General features: G+C 42.2%; 1 protein-coding gene across 1 annotated transcript in view; it reads left to right on the top strand.

Moving 5' to 3' along the window:
• The window catches only part of LOC141981067 (disintegrin and metalloproteinase domain-containing protein 26A-like), a 147,662-nt gene that overhangs the window by 58,833 nt on the left and 67,861 nt on the right, over nt 1-20,968 (top strand). Inside the window, 3 exon segments of the mRNA XM_074942872.1 lie at nt 6,741-6,915; nt 11,358-11,447; nt 16,477-16,669. Of these exon segments, the coding sequence (XP_074798973.1) occupies nt 6,741-6,915; nt 11,358-11,447; nt 16,477-16,669 (458 nt within the window).

Genomic DNA, 20,968 nt, shown 5'->3' with positions numbered 1-20,968 from the left:
TTTTGCTATAATTACCGTTGGGAGTGCACATGTGCACTATGTCCTTGTGCTCACAGCTGAAGTGTATAAGGACTGGGCTGCTCCAACTCCCTCTCTGTTCTCACTGGCTGTGATGGAATTGAAGCTCTCTCTGTTCCTTCAAGGCTTGCTTCTTTCAGCTCTCTTTCCCATCTGTAGGTACTTGCAAATAGTTAGGCACTCTCTCAGGCCATTATGGACCCAGTTAAGGAACTGTGGCAGACACCTGCATCCTTTTCCGCAACTTCAAAAAGAACTGAGTGTAAGTAATATGTACTGCTCAGGGTTATGAGTTTATTTACTAGAACCCCCTCTCCTCGGTCCCTGGTGGTATCTGCTGCCAATGAGAGGGAAAGGTCTGGACATCAGGGCACAACACCAAAATCAAAAGAATCAAAGTAGACCTGTTTGCTGAGAAAGTTTATTCTACCAGCTGGAGGTTTTAAGCATAAACCACCACCTCCTTCTACCTCTGCTTCAATGCCAACCCCACCTAGACATCCAGGGCTTTCTAAGCAGGCATTTCAATGGATACTCAAGGATGCTGTACCAGGTCACGGGATGCCAGACCCTCTTTTTCCTTTATTTGCAAACAGCCTTTCCTATTTCCTCAGTTCTTGGTCCCATATCACCAAGCATCATTGGATGTTGAGCATGACAGAAGTGCAATACACCCTTCAATTTATTTCTACCCCTTCTTCGTACACTCCCTCCTCTTCAGGAACCCCAGTTCTGGTCCAGGAGGTTCAATCTCTTCTTCAGGTAGGAGCCATAGAGGAAGACCCGCAGAATTTAAGAAGAAAGGTTTTCTTCTCCCGTTATTTCCTAATCCCCAAAACCAAGAGAGGTTTTAGGCTTATTGTGCCAGTTCAACAACTAGCTAAAAAAAAAGTTTCACATGGTCACCCTGATATCCATTATTCCCTCTCAATATCCTGGAGACTAGTACACCACCCTCAATTTAAGAAATGCCTATTTTCATGTGTCGATATGCCAAGGGCACAGGAAGTTCCTCAGATTTGTAATAAATGATTCACATTACCAGTTTACAGTGCTTCCATTCAGCCTCTCTGCAACTCCTTGAGTGTTCACAGAATGTGTGGCCATGGAAGCAGTATTCCTTAGGAGACTAGGAGTGCAAGTCTACCCTTACATGGATGACTGACTAGTCAAAGGCTGGTCCAAAGCTTAGGTTATATCCAGTGTTCATCTCATTCAGTCAGCCTTCAAGGCCTTAGGACTACTGATCAATGCAGACAAGTCTATCCTTTGTCCAGTACAGAGGATAGTTTATAGGGGCTATGTTGGACTCTATCTAGGCCAAAGTGTTCCTCCCAGAGTCCAGATCCCAATCAATTTCATATCTCATTAGATTCCCGAAGATTCATCCGATCACAACAGCCCAAAACTGTATGATGCTATTAGGAAACATAGCCTTATGCACTTATGTAGTACCACACATGAGGCGGCACCTCAGACCCCTTCAGATGTGGCTGGCCCTCAGTGTATTCTCCAATCTGTCTACATCTGGATCCTGTGCTCATAGTACCTTCACAGGTTCTAATTTTGCTTAATTAGCGGTTGAATCCTCTCAAGTTTTATACTGGCATTCCCCTCCTCTGCCTTCAACTGTTAGTGACTCTGGTCTCAGATGGGTCAGCTCTAGAGTGGGGAGCTCAACTGGGGCCCCTGTGAACTCAGGGTCTTTGGTCCTCAGTGGCGCTAGCTCTTCATATCAATGTCATATAGTTCAAGGTAATTTATCTTGCCTGTCAGGCTTTCCTACCTCATTTTAAGGGGAGAAAGCTGTTTGTCCTTACGGACAACATTTTAGTGATGTTTTACTGCAACAGGCATGGAGGAGTTTGATTATCCCTCCTGTGCCAGGAAGCAGTTCACCTATGGAAATTTTGCATATTCAATCAGCTCATTCAATCAGCCTTGAGGCCTCTTACCTTCCAGGGGTGCATAACAAACTAGTAGATTGCATGAGCAGATCTTTCTTCAGTCACCACGAATGGTCTCTTCACCTGGATGTAGCCATGTGCATTGTCCAGCAGTACGGGACTCCCCAAATAGACCTATTTGTGAAAAAGTACAATGGAAAATGTCACCAATTCTTCTCACTACAAGGTCACAGGGTAGGTTCCATCACACATGTCTCCCTGCTATCCTGGATGAGAAAGCTTTACTATGTTTTCCCCCCAATCCCACTCCTACAAAGAGCGCTACTAAGGATCAAGCGAGCACACATTGGGGTTATATTAATAGCCCCAGCATGGCCCTGCCTAAAACTGGTTCTCCACTCTACTGGAGCTATCAGTGGCCACACCAGTCTCATTCCCATTGGAGATCATCATCTGTCCATTGTTTAGGTATCAGAGATGATACCCACCTTCTTCTTCAGCTTCTTCTACATGTGCCAAAGAAGGAATTATTAAATGGCAAAAAAAAAAATGCATTCATGTAGAGATAAGGTTACCTGGTGTTAGCTCCTGCCCTTCAGGAATATTCAGTTCAGCAAAACTCAGATTTCTGAAAACCAGGAAATACAGAGTTAAAGTAATATCCCACACAAGCATAACTGTGTTCCCCAGGACCTGGCAATAGCCACTGAGAATTATCTGCATTCACTCCAGCAGCATTCACTGTGTTAGGTGTAGCTGTATTGAATGGTGGAGGAATAAATTGGAGCAGCTTGGAAGAGCTGTGATTGTGATATATGGAGAATTCATCATAAAGTGGGTTATGAGATCAGTCTGTGGATTTAAATATTGACAGGGAAAAATATAGGTTTGGGAGGTATCCAGTGTGCAAGTGTGAAGATGCTGTAAAACAGTGTGAAGTGGTTGTTAAATTTTACAAGGATAGTGTTGGTTGGGGAGAACAGGATCAGTATTTGAGTGTAGGGGAAGTGTAGGTACCGCTTCTCCATTACAGTGAAAATGTAGAATGGGCATATGTGTTATGGGCATATTGGGGTATTACTCAAAGGTGGCGAAGTTGAGGTTGCATGGGCTTTTACCTTAACTCAGAATTTCCTGGTTTTCAGAAGTCTGAATTCTGCCATTTCTGGAAGGGCACAGGCTATCATCTGGTAACCTTAAATCTGCATTAACAATTTTTTTTGGCATTTAATTTAATAGTTTTTAAAACTGAAGGAAAAATATTTATTAGTGGAAGTTGGTGGACTCTTAGATAGTTGTAGTACTCACCAAGGTTTGCCGAGGTACAGTGGAACCTCAAAGATACGAACACCAGAGTTACGGACTGACTGGTCAATCAGACACTATGTGAAATCGGAAGTAACCAATCCGGCAGCAGCGGAGACAAAAAAAAAAGAGAAAGAAATCACTATACCATGCCTGTATTGCATCTAAAAGTTAGGCATATCTGGGCCTGTTCCACCCCCACCCCCACAAATGGGGCAGCCACTTACAGCAAGATGCTGGGGCTCTCAGCTTAAGGCAGCCGCAGCCAGCAGAGCAATGGCAGTGCTGCGGCCTGTGCCACTTTCACAACTTGGCCTGGAGTGTCAACTGCTGGATCTGGAGCCCGAACTGTGCTTTATTCAGAGTTACAAACATTTCAGGTGTCCTGAGGTGTCTGTAACTCTCAGGTTCTACTGTAGTAATACTAATAATAATTAATAGTAAACCCTAGCTTTTCTATAGTGCTTTTTCATCAGTACATCTTAATTTGACATAATTATCCCTATTTTACAGATGGGAAACTGAGACATGGAGAGGTGATAGAAGACTGGCATGTCACCTCCTTCATCCCTTCTCACCACCATTCTCTTCAATATCTAGCCCCTTGCCAATACTTAGCTCCCCTTCTTCTTCCCATCCCATAAGCCATTAGCTGGCACTGTAGAAGCCATTACCATAGAAGAAGTTGTTCCTTGCTCTCCCCTGCCCTATACTGCTGTGTACACACACTGTAGGCATCAGCTTACTCGAGGGTCACACGTTACTTGAGGTGCATGCTGAGTTGGGCCCTTTCTGCCTCTTACCCATCTCTAGCTGAGACTCCTGCCCTGGCTTCAGCCAGGCTTCTCTAGCCATGCCCCACGTTGACCCACTCTACCCCTCCTCCAAACTGCGCCTCTCCCTGACATGCCCTGCCCCCCTATGCTATGTGGGCTACTGGAATATGTCCAAACAGAATGCCCCCTTATGGAGTGTGAGCATGCCCAGGTGTGGATAGTGGAGAGCAGAACAATGGCCCATTACAATAATGATCCCTGTATAGATCAATGGGACAAGAGTACAAGGTCTGTTGGACTTTCTACCGGGGCTAAGGCAGCTTCTATGGCTTTTTCCAAACAGTTTCCTCTTGTGGAAATTGATGCATCCGATGAAGTGAGCTGTAGCTCACGAAAGCTTATGCTCAAATAAATTGGTTAGTCTCTAAGGTGCCACAAGTCCTCCTTTTCTTTTTATTAGACTTAGAGTCTATAGGACTCTGCATCCCACCATCTTGCGATAGAGTTACTGCTCGTTAGTCTATCCCATCAGTGGGGGTATGCAGAGGCCCCACAAAGAAATAATAATGAAGATAACTTACATGTAACTTTGACAGGTTTCAGAGTAGCCTCCGTGTTCGTCTGTGTTCACAAAAAGAAAAGGAGTACTTGTAGCACCTTAGAGACTAACAAATTTATTTGAGCATAAGCTTTTGTGAGCTACAGCTCATTTCATCGGATGCATTCAGTAATTCTACTGAATGCATCCGATGCTCAAATAAATTTGTTAGTCTCTAAGGTGCCACAAGTACTCCTTTTCTTTTTACATGTAACTGGAGTTCTTCGAGATGGACTCTGCCTGTGGACACTCCCCACCCCTCTCTCCCCACTTCTTTGGAATCCTACTTACCAAGGGACCTGAACGAAGTGGGGGGAGAATCTGAGGTGGCCAGAGAGCCACAGCCTTTTATACCCTTGCCATGGAATGTAAAATGTCTGCTAAGGAGGTGTGTGAATTATCCAGTGGGCATTACAAGCTTGGGTTTCATCTGTCAGAGCATCCCACAATTGTGAATATTAAGAGTCCACATTGAAAAACTGGTTACAGGTAAGTAATCTTCATTTTTCTAACATTACCTTTCATAGGCCCTTGCTGGGACATCCCTCCCAGTTCTCCAAAGCCATGATGCCTGGTTCTTTCTGAACGTTCTTCTCCCTCCTAGCCCCTGCTGGGAGAGAGGTTATTCCTTTCAAAACAACTTTGTATCTCATCATGATAGAAAAAAGATGCAGCAGAAAGTATTTCTCACTTGGGATTTTTTTCTGGGGACAAAGTGCAAAAATGCACATCCCCCACCCTTCAGTTACTGGCTAACCTAAGTTTTGGGAAACTTTAACTGGAGAAAAAGGGAGAGGAGTCAGTGACGGGGAATGTTCTGACCTACTACTGGTGGGCCCTATGTTGATTTGCATATACAGGAAGACTACCAATCAGGTCTGTACTAATGGAATCATTCTGCAGGAAAGAATGACCCAAGTGAGGATTTTTTTTAAACAGTGATTCGTTATAAAATCAAAAGTATTTTAATTCATTTCAATTTTAACTTGTTGACCAGAGAACATTCCATTGAAAACATAATACAGGGTTGATTTGATGCTATAGTATATACATTTTTAATGATCAGTGTTATTCCTGAGTCAAACATAGTCTGATTTTATACCTAAGTGTGTACGGGGAGATGTCAGCAAACCAGTAAAGTTCCTGAAACCACTATGGCTTATTGCTAAAAGCAGCCAAGTCAGCAGTCTGTAAATTGGCCATTCAGCAGTCTCAGCTTGACCAAGGAAGGAGGGGAAGGGGTTCTGGGTGCCACAGAAAGGGCAGCTTGACCCCGCATCCTTCCTGATAAGAATTGTGTTGAAGTTGCTGATACATGCAATTTAGAAGAGCAGGATGTGCCCCAGGAATGTCTATTGGGGCCTCAAGGCTGCAAACTCTGGAAAAACCCACACCTGGTTAATCAATAATCAGAAGAAAACTTCTTGCTGGACCATTGAAACTGTTTGTAACAAGTTTTCTTTAAGGGACATTGTATAAAATAAGGGGGGAAAGTTTGAGGTGGGGGACTCTTCAGGACTGGACTCTCTCTCTGGATGCATCTTGTGTTCCCCACGGCAGACAGGCTGCCACTCGAGAGCCACACTCAGCTTCGGTAATTATCAAGGGTTGGGGGTGTTTTACTAACCTGTTGCGGACGTGTATAAGTTCTGGAGACTAAGTAAAGTTTAGCTTTAAGTGAAAGCACTCTTGTGTTGTCCTCTTTGTGCCAGCCATCTATCGGTCGGACGGCCGTGTCTCCCCTGATTTATTTCCTGACACCACCTCGCACAGAGTAAAAGTTACCAAGAGCTTTGGTTGAAAGAACCCCAGGTAACAAGTGCATAGTCAGTTTGTCTCCATTCTGTGTTGTGTATTAGAGAAGTTAGTATAATTTTAAATCAGCTCTCCAAATCTCATCTCGGTGAATGGCTTGAAGATAATACACATTTCTACTTCAAGAATGTTGTTTGGGTTGCAAAGTCAAGCATTTACAAATTAGGAAAATGTCACATTTAAGATTCCCATTATACCTTTTTGCATTTAGTTCCATTCTCAATTGTTTGAATTTGTCTAGCTTCAATTTCCAGTCATTGCATTTTGATATACCAATAAATTAAAGTGCTCTCTAGTATTAGATATTTTCTTCCGGTCCAGGTTTTACATATGCACAGAGTTCAGTAACTGCTCCAGAGCAGACTATTTCAACATGATAAGAAAACCAGGAAAAACTTGCCTTCTTAACATACCAGAAAAGAAAATATTTGGAACACAGATGTGCAGTAATGGTGTAATAGAAGATGAGGAGGAATGTGACTGTGGTATGGATGAGGTTAGTAGTTAAATTCTTTAGTTTTAGGCATATTTTACAGAAGCATTAGTAAGTTTGTTTTATCCAACTTCAAAACTACTCCATGAGACATGGTTTTATGATGGAAGTGCTATTCATGGTTCCATAGTTAAGACTGTATTGAGTTTTGCACAAAAAGCAGGGATTCAAGTATTTTGTTATTACTTACGAAGAACTCATCTTATGCACATCAAAATTACAGTTTTGAGTACAAAGCAAATTACTCTTTGAGTACACAATTAATTTTATGAGGATTTTTAAAAAAGAAAGTGAACGTCTGCCAGGAATTGTGTATGCCAAAAACTGGCCATCATGTATAATGAGGCATCGCTTTGTGTACATTTCTTATGTGAATTCTACTGTATGTATTACTTGCCTAAAACAGGATTGAGCCCTTTTTATACAAACCTAGCCCCCATCCTTGATGGCCACAGAGTGTCCTTTTGCAAGAAGCCTGTGTGTTTCCACTGGTGAAGGGAGGGTGCAACAGATGTGGGGAGTTGTGGAAAGGGTGTGTAAAGCACAAGCCATCTGCAATGTTTACTTCAGTCACTGGGTTTTAGCTTCTGTGGAACGAAGAACTGGAAGTTATTGAGTCCAGTCCCCTGCTATCACATGAATCCCCGTCTCATAATCCAATCAAGCTCCATCTTAAAACTAATTAGTTTGCCCCCTACTACTCCTATTGGAAAGCAGTTCCAGAATCTCACTCCTCTGATGGTTACTTCTAATTTCCAGCCTGACTTTATTCATGGCCATTCATTGTACTAGGTAGGATGGCTTCCTGCCTCTTTATGCATCTTCAGAGTGCATGCCATATCTGCTTGTTCCTAGTGTTTAAAGTTGGATTTCCCCCACTTGTGTTAATATCAATGCTCGAGGCTTTTACAGAGTAGTCAAGTCAGCAGAAAGAGTGATGTGTTAGCCACGCACACAGAGGCAACTGATTGTTTCTTCTTCTGCTTCTTCCTCTCTACCCAACTAATGGTACCTGACCTGGACTCCAGCAGGATTGGTCAGAAGTACTGGACCCTTACTTCTGCTGCAAACAGAACTGTTAACCTGAACATAGGGCCCTGGCCCTCCCAGTGAAAGTCAATCCTGAATTGAGAAGGTCCCTTATATCATGAGTAAAAATCTTCATCCAAGAGTCTCCATCAGTGAATGTGAGCAACCAGTACAGTCACATTGTCAGAGCGGAGTGGTTCCCAGAGGAGCAGTTGGCAAGACTAAGGCCTGTAGAGCTTGCTCCGGGCCTCAGCCAAAAGGGATCCACTCTGCACTTGTGAATCTTGAATCTTCTTCCCCTGCCTGCTGATCTGGTTTCTCTGAACCCAGCTATACTGCTCCCAACTTCAGCAACCCAAGGTACTTCAGGAATGCCCCTTGCTGTGCTTGTCCGGCGAAAGATCCTCCTGTTTCCGACTGAGATGTTTTTCACACACTCGCATTACAGTCCATGGCCAGCTCCTTGTAACTACTCTGGACACGATAGCAAAGAGGTTGATTCCTGGCTTTAAGTGCAAAGTTGAACTCAGCCAACATTATGAAGTCATTACCAGCACCTCCATAGTAGGCTTGTTGTACTAATTTAGATGGCATATATGAGCCCAAAGAGTCAAAGTTGTTAACATAACCCGGTCACTGTCCAACAACAACCAGTGTTAAACAAGGTTTGGTACACAGAAACCACAACCTGCTTAATATCATGGCAAACACCCCACACCCCAAATCCATTGAACCTATTATTAAACATGCAGAAGAAAAAGGAAAACAGTTCAAGTATTTGAAATGTAAAGTATTAAATAAGGCTTTCATTTTGACAGTATCTCTTTTTCCTTTTCCTTAGTTGGACAGAGATTTTACAAGGAAAAAAACCCTATTTAACAGTGTTTTAGATGGTGTCAAAGATAATAATAACTATTCTTGATGGGGAGAAGAGAGGAAGGTCAATGGAGATGGGGTAGAACTGTTGTTTTTGCATTTTTCTTGAAGTCCGATCCTGGCAAAACAAGACAAATACACAACACGGAAGAGAAAAGAACACCAAACACAGAAAATGCAGTTTCTGTCTCTGGTGCTGACTCTTACTTGCAACGTTATTGTTGCAGAAACACAGGCACAGCACAGGGTCTTATCAGTCTCTCTGTGACATGACAAACTTGTACCAACTTTGGGATGTTTAGGGCATTGTTTTTAGCTGCCTTTCTGGTCACAGGCTTGCAGCCGTGTTGCAAAATATACAGTCTTGTCCAGCTAATGCAGACATTTATTAAAGAGAAGGAAAAAGGAGCATGTTAGGAAAGAGAAGAAATAAGGTGAGGAAGTAAGAGGACAAACAGGGGAAGATTGGGGGCGGGTGTGGAGAAAAAGAGATGAAGTCTCACATCCCAGCTGGGGTTCTGGAGTTAGCCAGAGCATGTGGAGGTGGTAGTGCCCTTCTGGGTTCTTTTCTCTGGCCTGATTTGGTCAGTAGTATCAGTAAAACCCTCTTTGGTTAAATTAATTCATTCTGTCTCCATCTTATATGCAATTGTTTAAGAAAAGATGTAACGGGTCATTGTGACAATATATAAACTTTCACTTAGTTTGAGGACCTGCTTCCTCTCTGGTGAACAGCTGACACATATCCTCTCTATCTGTTATTGTGGCTGCCACCATCCAGTATTCACTCCTTGTTTCTTTTAGACTCAGAGTTAAAATGATTTAGTCTTTTCTCCCCAGGAACTAGAAAACCAAGAGATATGCTCTTGCTTGTAATAATTATTATATAGCATCACTTCAAGAAGTGGCAATCAGGTGCCTAAATAACTAAAGGCTCATCTACACTTGAAATGCCAGGCTGGCACAGCTGGCTGGCGCAGCACTGTCTACACCGTGGTGTTGTCTACACCAGGGGTGAGGTCAGCTTAACTTTGTCACTCAAGGGTGATGATTTTTCACACCCTTGAGTGACGTAACTGGGCCAACCTAACTTTTTAGTGTAGACCAGTAGTGTAGTGTTGATCATACACCATGATCTACTTATGTGGGAAGCTTCTGGGGCTAGGGACACTAAGGTCAGCTCTCTTCAGCCTTTTCAGGTTCCCTTCTCAGAGGTCTACTAATGCTTCTTCACTTAGCCCATTCTCCAGGCAAGTCTAGCCTGTGACCGCCCTGTCACAATTCCCAGATCTCCCTCTCTCGAGATCCACTTTCCAACTGTCACCTTGACCAACCCCCCCTCCCCCCGGTGGTTCTGCCCCCTCTGGTGACATCACCACTGGTGTTGTCACCAGCCTGAGGAGTTCCTTCACACTTACATTTTACAGTTGAGTTCATAATTAGAGTAAATTTGTAGGCCCAGTTAGCACAACTGGCTACAAACAGACTGAGGTCAACAGCTTAGATAACTTCACTGAGCCACTGTGACATCAGTGCTAACTCAACCAATCACCACCCCTCATCTGCAGCTAATTTACATGCCACAATTCTATCGAGTATAATGGCTGTGGTTCGAGGGGAGACTGGAAACATGCAGCGTTTGTGGCTACATTCACTGATCTTTAAAGATTGCACAGCTGCATACTAACTCAAACATCAGTGCTTAAAAGGCGCCCCACCTTAAATGGTTGTCTTGGCGCCACTCCCATTTTGGCAACACAGACAGGAGAACTGAGGCAGGAGTACAGGGGGTGCCCTTAACGCATGGCAACATTGGGACTCAGGGACTATGCTATCCCCACATGTAATATCACGCAGTACCAGTCTCACTAACACAACCCTGCAAGCCAGTAAGTCAATTGGAAAACCAGTGCCAGATTCACAAAGTACATTTTGGCTTCTTTGTGTTACTCTAGTATATTGGTGCATCTGCCTTTAAAAGTTTACATTAAAATAAAACTATTTAATTTTGTTTGCAAATATCTTAAAACCATTAGAAATATTACATAAATCTATGGTACTTATGTAACTGCAATGTCTAGCACCTCACACCTCACATCTTTTAAATCTTTTTAATGTATTTATCCTCACAACATCCCTGTGAGATCGTACTTCCCTATTGCCCCCATTTTACAGATAGGGAACTGATGAACAGAAAACTAAGTGACTTGCCTAAGCTCACAGCAGAGCAGGCAATTGAACCCAGTACCCTTAGTCCCAAGCGGCTGCCCTAATCACTGGACAATCCTTCCTGTCTGGATGGCTTCATTCTCTTTGGTTTCCTTGAGTAGAACAAATAGCAAATAATAATAATAGTAATAATAATACCTTTTACAAATTCTATGTAATTAGAACTAGGTAAGAAATGGGAGTTTGTCTCTCAAATTCACTGAGCTTTGTTACTGTCTGAAATCAAACAATAAATAGTAAGAGCGCAGTTATTATGGGAGAGTCCCACAACACATTTTTAAGGTGAAGTGCCATTCATTTTCTACTTGAAGGTGTGCCTACGGGGTGGTTGTTGCCTATCCAATTGTACAATAAAACGAGGTGCTGCTTGTGTTTCTGGACTTTGCTGCAAAAACTGTCAGGTAAGAAAAACATACAGTAGGTTTTGTATTTTATGGTAAATTGAATGTTTCATTACTTGTTTTAAAAGTTAGTAGCCAGTGGCAATGCTATTCATTTTCACAATTTCCTGCTCAAGTACTGCGTCTGCTAATCCCATGTAGATGGGTTGGGATTAGAGTTGAGCAACTTGTTTTTAGCAAATAGTTTATTTGCTGAAAAAGGAAATTTTGGTCAACCCAAAACCATTCGCTAATTCATGTAGGGTTCACTGAATGATTTTGACCAAACCGAAAAATCGAAATGTTTCAAAAAGGTTCAAACAAAATATTCTGTTTCACCTCAAATCAAATGTTTTTGGATAACAATCCATTATCGTTATGCATGACTGAATAGTCACTGGGCCAGGGAAAGCATGAGAATGATTCTATAATCTGGTAGTTAGGTCAGTCACCTAGGGTGGCAGGTAAAGCTGTCCATGACAGACTGGTGAGAGGTTGAAAGGAGCTGCCCATCAACATCCTCTCCAGAATGTTCTGCCTCCATTGGCAATGCATGGCTCTAAGCCCTATTGGAATGTCTACTCAGCTTTTGGGAGCGAGCCTCCCAGCCTAGGTCAACGGACTTGTGCTAGCAGTGTGTGCTCTAATGTGCTGTGTAGACAGTGCTTTGATGTTGCGGCTTGGGCTGGAGCTCAGACTTCAAACCTGGGCCAGAAGGAATGGGTTTGAGAGCACAAGCTCCAGCCTGAGTCAAAATGTCAAAGCACCGTCTACACAGCTAAAAATAGTGCACTAGCATGAGCCCTGCTAGCACAAGTCTGTGGAGCTTGGCTGGGAGGCTCATTCCCAAATGCTGTGTAGACATACCCTGTGTGACTTCAAAACATTCCCCAATTGATATTTTCCCCAATATTATCTTCCTACCTGGACTTCTAATTTTTGTCTATTGTCCTCCTCTTCCTTCATGGTCGTTCTTGGCTTCCTGCCATAGCATGGAGTGCCTATATGTCCAGAGTCATCTGAGCCTGGGGACTGTCAAGATGGCTTACATGAAGGAGGAGAACCTATTCCAGCTCCCAGTGCAAGGCATCCTTACTTAGACGGAAAGAAGTTCCTCTTTTGCACTCTCTGGAGATATGTCTGAGATTTCTCAGATCATCTGGAGGAGACCATGGTGACAGCCATGCCCCCAACTTAGGATTTCACAATAAAGGATAAAGTCACCTCCTCTAGCCCCAGAAAAGCCTGTGTCAACTGCAGAGAGTTCTTGTGCTATCACTGGTGCAATAAGCATGGCACCTGCTGCTGCAGGAACCAGTACAGTAGTAGAAAGTGCTTCCATTCAGCCCACCCTACAGATCAGTATCTCAAGTGGTCAGGACATATGGGACTCAGCAGAGAAGCTCCTGGGATTGAAGAAACTCTGTATTCACTTCCACTACCTGCCATCCTTATAGCCCTTTACTTCTGTCCTCACGTGCAGGAGCCCTCTGAGAGCAATCCAACTTCATCACATCACCCGATCCTTCCACCCCAGGAGCTGAGAAGAACTGGGCAAAAGTTCCAAAGGATGTTTTCTATACATGTGTAGCACTGGGAACATATCCAGGCCTTCTTTTTCCCCAGTGCCCAGTTATTCAGAAATATTTGCCACAAGGCTGCATTTACTCAAAGATTCATAGAATCCTCTAGAATTGGCAGAGGAGAAAGCATCCGGACTCTCCTTTCCAATAAAACAAAGCACATTCTTACAGATCTACTTCGCTACTCCAGAGTTGTCTTCCTGTCCCCAAACAGAAATCTCTGATGTCTCCTTGTGGATGTCCAGCCATCAGCTCAAGCTCAACATGGCTAAAACAGAACTCTCCATTTCTTTCTCTCCATCCCCACTACCTCCTTTTGATCACTGTGGACAACACCATCCTGTCCCTCAGGCCTGTAACCTAGGTGCCATCATTGACATAGACCGGTCTCTAGGACCTCACATTCAGGCAGTTTGTTAACCTTGCCAATTCTTTCTGTATAACTTCCTTATCCAGTCAGACACCTAAAACTCTCATCCCAGCTCTCATCATCTCACAGTTCAATTACTGCAGTCTCCTCTCTGGTCTTGATAAATACAGTCTTTCCCCACTCATATCCTTTCTAGGGCTGTCAAGCAATTAAAAAAATTAATCTAGGTTAATCACACGATTAATCATGCTGTTAATAATAGAATACCATTTATTTAAATATTTATGGATGTTTTCTACATTTTCAAGTATAATGATTTCAGTTACAACACAGAATACAAAGTGTACAGTGCTCACTTTATATTTATTTTTGATTACATATATTTTCACTATAAAAAACAAAAGAAATAGTATTTTTCAATTCCCCCATTACAAGTACTGTAGTGCAATGTCTTTATCATGATAGTTGAACTTACAAATGTAGAATTATGTACAAAAATAACTGCATTGAAAAATTTTAGCGCCTACAAGTCCACTTTGTCCTACTTCTTGTTCATCCAATCGCTTGGACAAACAAGTGTGTTCACATTTGCGGGAGATAATGCTGCCTGCTTCTTGTTTACAGTGTCACCTGAAAGTCAGAACAGGTGTTTGCCTGGCACTGTTATAGCTGGCATCGCAAGATATTTACGTGCCAGATGCACTAAAGATTCCTATGTCCCTTCATACTTCAACCACCATTACAGAGGATATGTGTCCATGCTGATGACAGGTTCTGCTCGATAACAATCCAAAGCAGTATGGACTGACACATTTTCATTTTCATCATCTGAGTCAGATGCCACCAGCAGACGGTTGATTTTCTTTTTCAGTGGTTGGGTTCTGTAGTTTCTCCATCACAGTGTTGGTGTTTTAAGACTTCTGAAAGCATGCTCCACACCTCGTCCCTCTCAGATTTTGGAAGGCACTTCATATTTGTAAACCTTGGGTCGTATGCTATATCTTTAGAAATTTCAAATTGGTAACTTTTTTGTGTTTTGTCAAATCTGCAGTGAAAGTATTCTTAAAACGAAGAAAATGTGCTGAGTCATTGTCCAAGACTGCTATAACACAAAATATATGGCAGAATGCAGGTAAAACAGAGCAGGAGACATACAATTCTCTCCAAGGAGTTCAGTCACAAATTTAAGTAACACTTTTATTTTAATGAGTGTCATCAGCATAGTAGCATGTCCTCTGAAATGGTGGGCGAAGCATGAAGGAGCATACAAATTTGTAGCATATCTGGCATGTAAATACCTTACAATGCTGGCTACAAAAGTGCCATGCGAACACCTGTTCTCACTTTCAGGTGACATTGTAAATAAGAAGCGGGTAGTATTGGAGTGGAGGAACAGCTCAGTGGTTTGAGCATTGGCCTGCTAAACCCAGGGTTTTGAGTTCAATCCTTGAGGGGGCCATTTAGGGATCTGGGGCAAAAGTTGGGGATTGGTTCTGCTTTGAGCAGGGGGTTAGACTAGATGACATCCTGAGGTCCCTTCAAGCCCTGATATTCTATGATTATCTCCCATAAATGTAAACAAACTTGTTTCTCTTAGAGATTGGCTAACCAAGAAGTAAGACTGAGTAAAAGTATAGGCTCTGAAGTTTTACATTGTTGTGTTTTTGAGTGCAGTTATGTAACAAAAAATCTACATTTGTAAATTGCACTTTCATGAATAAGAAAATGCACTATAGTACTTGTCTGAGGTGAACTGAAAAATACTATTTCTTTTATCATTTTTACAGTGCAAACATTTCTAATAAAATAATAATATAAAGTGAGCAGTGTACACTTTCTATTTTGTGTTGTAATTGAAATTAAAATATTTGAAAATGTAGAAAAATATCCAAAATATTTAATAAATTTATATTGTTTATTCTATTGTTTAACAGTGAGATTAAAGCTGCGATTAATCTTGATTATTTTTTTTAACCGTTATTCATTTTTTTAAATTAATCACGTGAGTTAACTGTGATTAATCAACAGCCCTAATCCTTTCATAATGCTGCTGAAAAGATCATTTTCCTAGTCTGTCGCTTTGACCATGTCACCTGTCTCTTTACTTCGCTCTCCTGTCTTCCTCTTCTCTATCACATTAAATATAAGCCTCTTTTCTTCACTCTCAGGACCCTTCTTGACCAATCCCCACCATGTCATCTCTCATTTACTACTGAGTGGTCGACGCTCAACTCCAATCCACCCATGGTGTCAGCCTCCATTACCCACTTGTTAAATTTTCAAATAAGGACTTTCATGCTTTCTCCTACGCTGCCTCTAATGATTGTGAGGAGCTCTCCATAAACATTGATTAAAACTAAGCAATTACCCTCCAAAACCCATCTCAAAACTCTCCTTTTCCTTAATGCCTACCAAAAATTGACAATAATTAGTCAGATTGTTTCCTTGTAAGCTCCCCTATTTATCTGAATCCGTCATTTGTCTCTTGTCTTATACTTAGGCTCTGGCTCTTTGGGGCCGGGACTATCTTCTTGTTCTGTATTTGTATAGTGCCGAGCACAGTGAGATCTGGGTCCTTGGCTACGGCTCCGAGGTGCTACAGTAATACTTCTACTAAGCACTCATTCTGTAGAGGATATTGATAGAAAGGTCCTGTCCCCCTCTCCTCAGTGACTGACAGATCCAGCTTCTGAACACTGTGAGTGAAGTGACCCCAGCTCTAATCTCAGCAGACTCCACATGAAAAAAAAAGAGTAGATAGGCAAAAACTATATTTTCCATTGTTCATTGTTATTGATTAAAAATATGAAGAATTTATCATCATTTTGGAATGAAAAAGAATCACAAATATTTTAAATACTGGGATTAGAGTGCACTCCTTAATTAACAGCACAAGGAGTATTTATGTTGCATCTTCCTCTTACCTGATCTGTGTTAAAATAAATGGCAAAGCAACTGCAGGTGGCTATTTTTTTTCTACCTGTTAGATGTTTGGGGGCTCCTAAAACAAATATATTTTAAGAAGGCAAATGACAGCTTGTGGAGTAGGCCTCCAGAGAGAAATCACCTCCAGATCTTTGTATTCTTATTTTAACAGTTTCATAAACAAGGGAAAATATGCCGAGAAAGTATTGGTGAGTGTGACCTTCCTGAGTATTGCAATGGGACTTCACACTGGTGCCCAGAGGATGTATTTAAGCAAGATGGAACTCCATGCGGTGACAAAGACTGTTGTTTCCAAGGGAGATGCCATAACCACGAGAGACAGTGCAAAGCTGTATTTGGCAAAGGCAAGACCGGCATTATTATTTACAAAACCCCACATAGCAGCATGAATTAACTCTTAGGAAATTGGCCAGTTCTTATATGATTGTCATCTGGGGATTAGGTAACAGACTTTTTTGGGCAGGGAGCTTTACCACAAAGGCGGGAGAGTTTGTGTGGCTGCTGGGAGTGGCTGCAGTATTGTTTGATTCTGCCTCACCTCTGCTGCAAAGCTGACCTTCTCCCTGAGCTTGCCCTGTCTGATCAGTGGATTTTGCATATCATACCTACATATTAGGATGGTTATTCTATAACACCAATCACTGAAATATCTGAACAGTCTCACTCTTCACTACTTCCCCTGCTGCTGGATCCTACATGCTTCCTCAGCCCAGGAAGCAATAGAAGAGGTTTGGAGTGGCTCCTAGCACACAAGGCAGCTGACTTTTGGGAACAGCTGGTTTGGAAAGTTGGGGTAGATACCTGCTTAAGTGGTATGGGAGTCCTCTTTGGCTACAGAAGGTGCTACATGAGAGCTAATGAGATGGGAAACATTTTAAAGAGGAAAGAGTGCTGAGACACCCAGGAAGAATGTAATCATTCTCAATATCTACTTTGGTGTGACAGGGTGGACTAAATCCAGAGGCCACCTGCTGGAGGCCTTGTGGCCCTGCCTCTTCCCTTCCCAGAAAAGAGCAGAGGAGAAGTTCTCTCGGCAGCCAATCAGAGGGGCTGCTGGAGCAACCAATCAGGGGCCAGAAGGACCATATAAAAGAAAGCAGCACAGGCAGAGCAATCAGTTCTTTCTGAAGCTCAGAGAGGGTGGACTGGGTGCCTGACTGGCTGGAAGAGCAGCAGGATCAAGGACAGGTCAGTGTGGGTAGGCTGAGCCCAGAATATAACCAAACCAGGCGAGGGTACCATGATGGGCTTTGCTGATCTGGTTGAAGACTGAGCCCAGGGAGGGCTGCTGAAAGGACACCAACTGAGGATACCAAGATGGGCCCCTGTTAGGCTGTTAAAGAAGGTAATACCTTCAGGGAGGAAGCCTTGGTACTATGGACCTGTACCGGGGCCTGAGAAAGAACTAGAGACTGTATACCCTGGAAGCGGGGAACAATGTGTGTTTCTCAGCTGGAAGGCTGAGTCACCGAAGACCCCCCAAAAGAACCCTCCCTCGGGAGGTGCATGCTTGAGAGAGGCAGGTGCCAGCCTGCTCAAAACTGAGTGAGCAGGTATGTATTGGACCAGGGAGGGGGCAGTAGCAAGAGGCAGGTGCAAACGCTATTACATTTGGTCTGAAGGGTTAATACCCTAAACGGATGTAAAATTCCCAGTTTCCATGTGATTGGGTTGTTTGCACTGCTCATTCACTGTTTTTACTGTGTAGCACCCACATGTGCAGAAATGTGAAAGTTCTCATGCCTTGAATAGCTTTTTCCCTTTCAGTCAAATCAATTTCTCATTTTAGTTACATTTTTATGCCTTATTACAGAAGAGAACCTAATGTAATCTCTAGTCTTATGGTGCTGGCACACAGGGTCTTTTTTTTAAAAATAAGATACTTTAATCAACAGATATTGTCTATATTGGGCTGATGAAAAGGTGTGACAACTCTTGTTCTCAAGGATTAAATGACTCAAACCCACAGTGATGGGTTACTAGTTATGAATATTTCCTTGCCTATTGTACACATCAAAGAAATGATGAATGCTCTCAATTCTTAAATTTGGAAGATTTTTTTTCTTACTAAATGTATGGGTGTTCTGGAGACTAGATTGCAAAAAGGAGAAGAAATATCCTTTTCTCTTTGACATTTCTTTCCCAAGCATCAGAGACTTACAGTTAACTTTTGAGGAGACGCTCATGATTGTGAGACTCTGGGAAATCAGACATGGGATCCAACTACTTCATTTCTGTTTTGTTGTCAGGGAGGCAGGAAAGGAACATGATTTTTCTTATGCTGTCTTGTGAGGAGGCTCCTGATAACAGGGAATTAGCTGTAAGCTCTTCCTTATGAAACATCACTAAACTCAAGATATTCTACTTTAGCATTCTTCTTCTCAGGATCAAACTAAAGGCAAAACCAGAACTGTCAGTGAGGGTAGGACTTGATCCCCTTACCTATAGCTGCCTGAAAGTTCAGTTCTGCTTCCAGGCAAGCTAGCAGATTGTCTCCAGAACTCTGTCTTCTCTTTTTGTAAATCCCATGAGTGCCCAGAAACACCAAACTAAAGCCATTAAGCTGTTCAGATTGCTAAATTTCAAAGTGACGGCTTTTGAAAATTCAGGCCATAGTAACCAAGAGCTAGTGTATAGAAAGACAATTGCAATTCTAGGCAACTGTTTTCAAAAACAGGAGCCAAAAGTTAGTCTTGATGGCCTTCCTTTCCTTCTGATTCCTAACTATTCCATTGTCTGCAGACATTTCCTCTAGCGTATCTGCCATTCTATCATGAATGCTAAGCCCCATAACCCTATTAGCATAATAGTTTTAAATGGCTTTACATCTGTGTGTTTAGATGTGACCTCTCTCCCCTCTGACATACCACCATTTGAGAGAATGCCAACTAGCGTGATCATCCCCGCTGTAATAGTTGAGGAGACTTCTCGCCGCATTTATGACATCCTTGGCTCTCTATCCAAAGATTGGTATACATCTCCAGTTTTACAGTGTCTTGCAAACTGCAAAATCAGGTTGGTGTACTCCTGCTTCTGTTCAGGAAGTTTCAAAAAAGCAAATATATTAAGAACATGAGACTGGCCATATTGGGTCAGACCAGTGATCCATCTAGCCTATCCTGTCTTGTGACAGTGACCGGTGCCAGATGCTTCAGAGGCTGTGTACAGAACAGGGTATTTTACTCAGTGATTCCCTGTCATCCAGTCCCAGCTTCGAGCTGTCAGAGGTTTAGGGACACCCAGAAAATGGGGTTACACCCCTGATCATTTTCTCTAATAGCCATTGATAGACCTATCCTCCATGAATTTATCTAATACTTTTTTGAGCATAGTTATACTTTCGCCTTCACAACATTCCCTGACAAGACATTGCATCAATTGACTGTGCATTCGGTGAAGAAGTATTTCCATATGTTTGTTTTAAACCTGCTGCCGATTAATTTCTTTGGATGACCCTTGGTTTGTGTTATGAGAAGGAGTAAGTAACACTTCCCTTTTCACTTTTACCACATCATTCATGATTTTATACACCTCTAGCATATTGCCCCTCAGTCATCTATTTTCTGAGCTGAACAGTCCCAGTCTTTTAATTTCTCTTCATATAGAAGCTAATCCATACCCCTTATCATTTATTTGCATGTCTCTGTACCTTTTCCAATTCTAATCAGTCTTTGTACTCAAGATGTGGGCATACCATGGATTATGTAGTGGCATTATGATATTTTTTGTCTTAATATCTATCCCTTTCTTAATTATTCCTACATTTGTTAGATTTTTTGACTGATGTTGTACATTGAGCAGATGTTTTCAGTGAACCATCTACAATGACTCCAAGATCTTTTCTGAGTAGTAACAGCTAATTTAGATCCCATCATTTTGTATGTATAGTTGGGGCCATGTTTTTCCAGTATGCATTACTTCACATTAATCAACATTGAATTTCATCTGCTATTTTGTCACCTGGTCTAATGATATTCCTTGGACTCTATGCAGTCAGCTATCTTGAATAATTTTATATTGCCTGCAAACTTTGCCACATCACTGTCTGTCCCCTTTTTTCCCAGAGCATTTATGAATATGCTGAACTGAACTGGTCCCAGTAGAGATCCCTGGGGGACAACACTAATTACCTCTCTCCATTCTGAAAACTGACTATTCCTATCCTCTGTCTCCTATATTTTAACTGGTTACTGATGCAGGAGAGAAGCTGCCCTCCTATCCCATGATTGCTTAATATGCTCAAGAGCCTTTGCTGAGGGCACTTGTCAAAGGCTTTGTGACAGTCCAAATATACTATATCCACTGGACCACCCTGATCCATGTGCTTGTTGACCTCCTCAAAGAATTCTCATTGGTGAGTCATGATTTCCCTTTACAAAATCCATGTTGACTTTTCCCCAACATATCATATTCAGAACTGTGAGACACATAGATGTTCTTTACTGTAGTTTCAACCAGTTTGCCTGGTACTGAAGTTATGCTGACTGGGCTGTAATTGCCAGAATCACCTCTGGAGCTTTTGTAAAACTGAGCATCATATTAACTATTTGTTGGTCATCTGGTACAGAGATTGATTGAAGTGTTAGGTTACATAACACAGATAGCAGTTCTACAATTTCATATTGGAATTCCTTCAGAACTCT

Source organism: Natator depressus, chromosome 1 (assembly GCF_965152275.1).
Source record: "Natator depressus isolate rNatDep1 chromosome 1, rNatDep2.hap1, whole genome shotgun sequence".
Taxonomy (NCBI): Eukaryota; Metazoa; Chordata; order Testudines; family Cheloniidae; genus Natator; species Natator depressus.
This window is presented reverse-complemented; position numbering and strand designations above follow the sequence as displayed.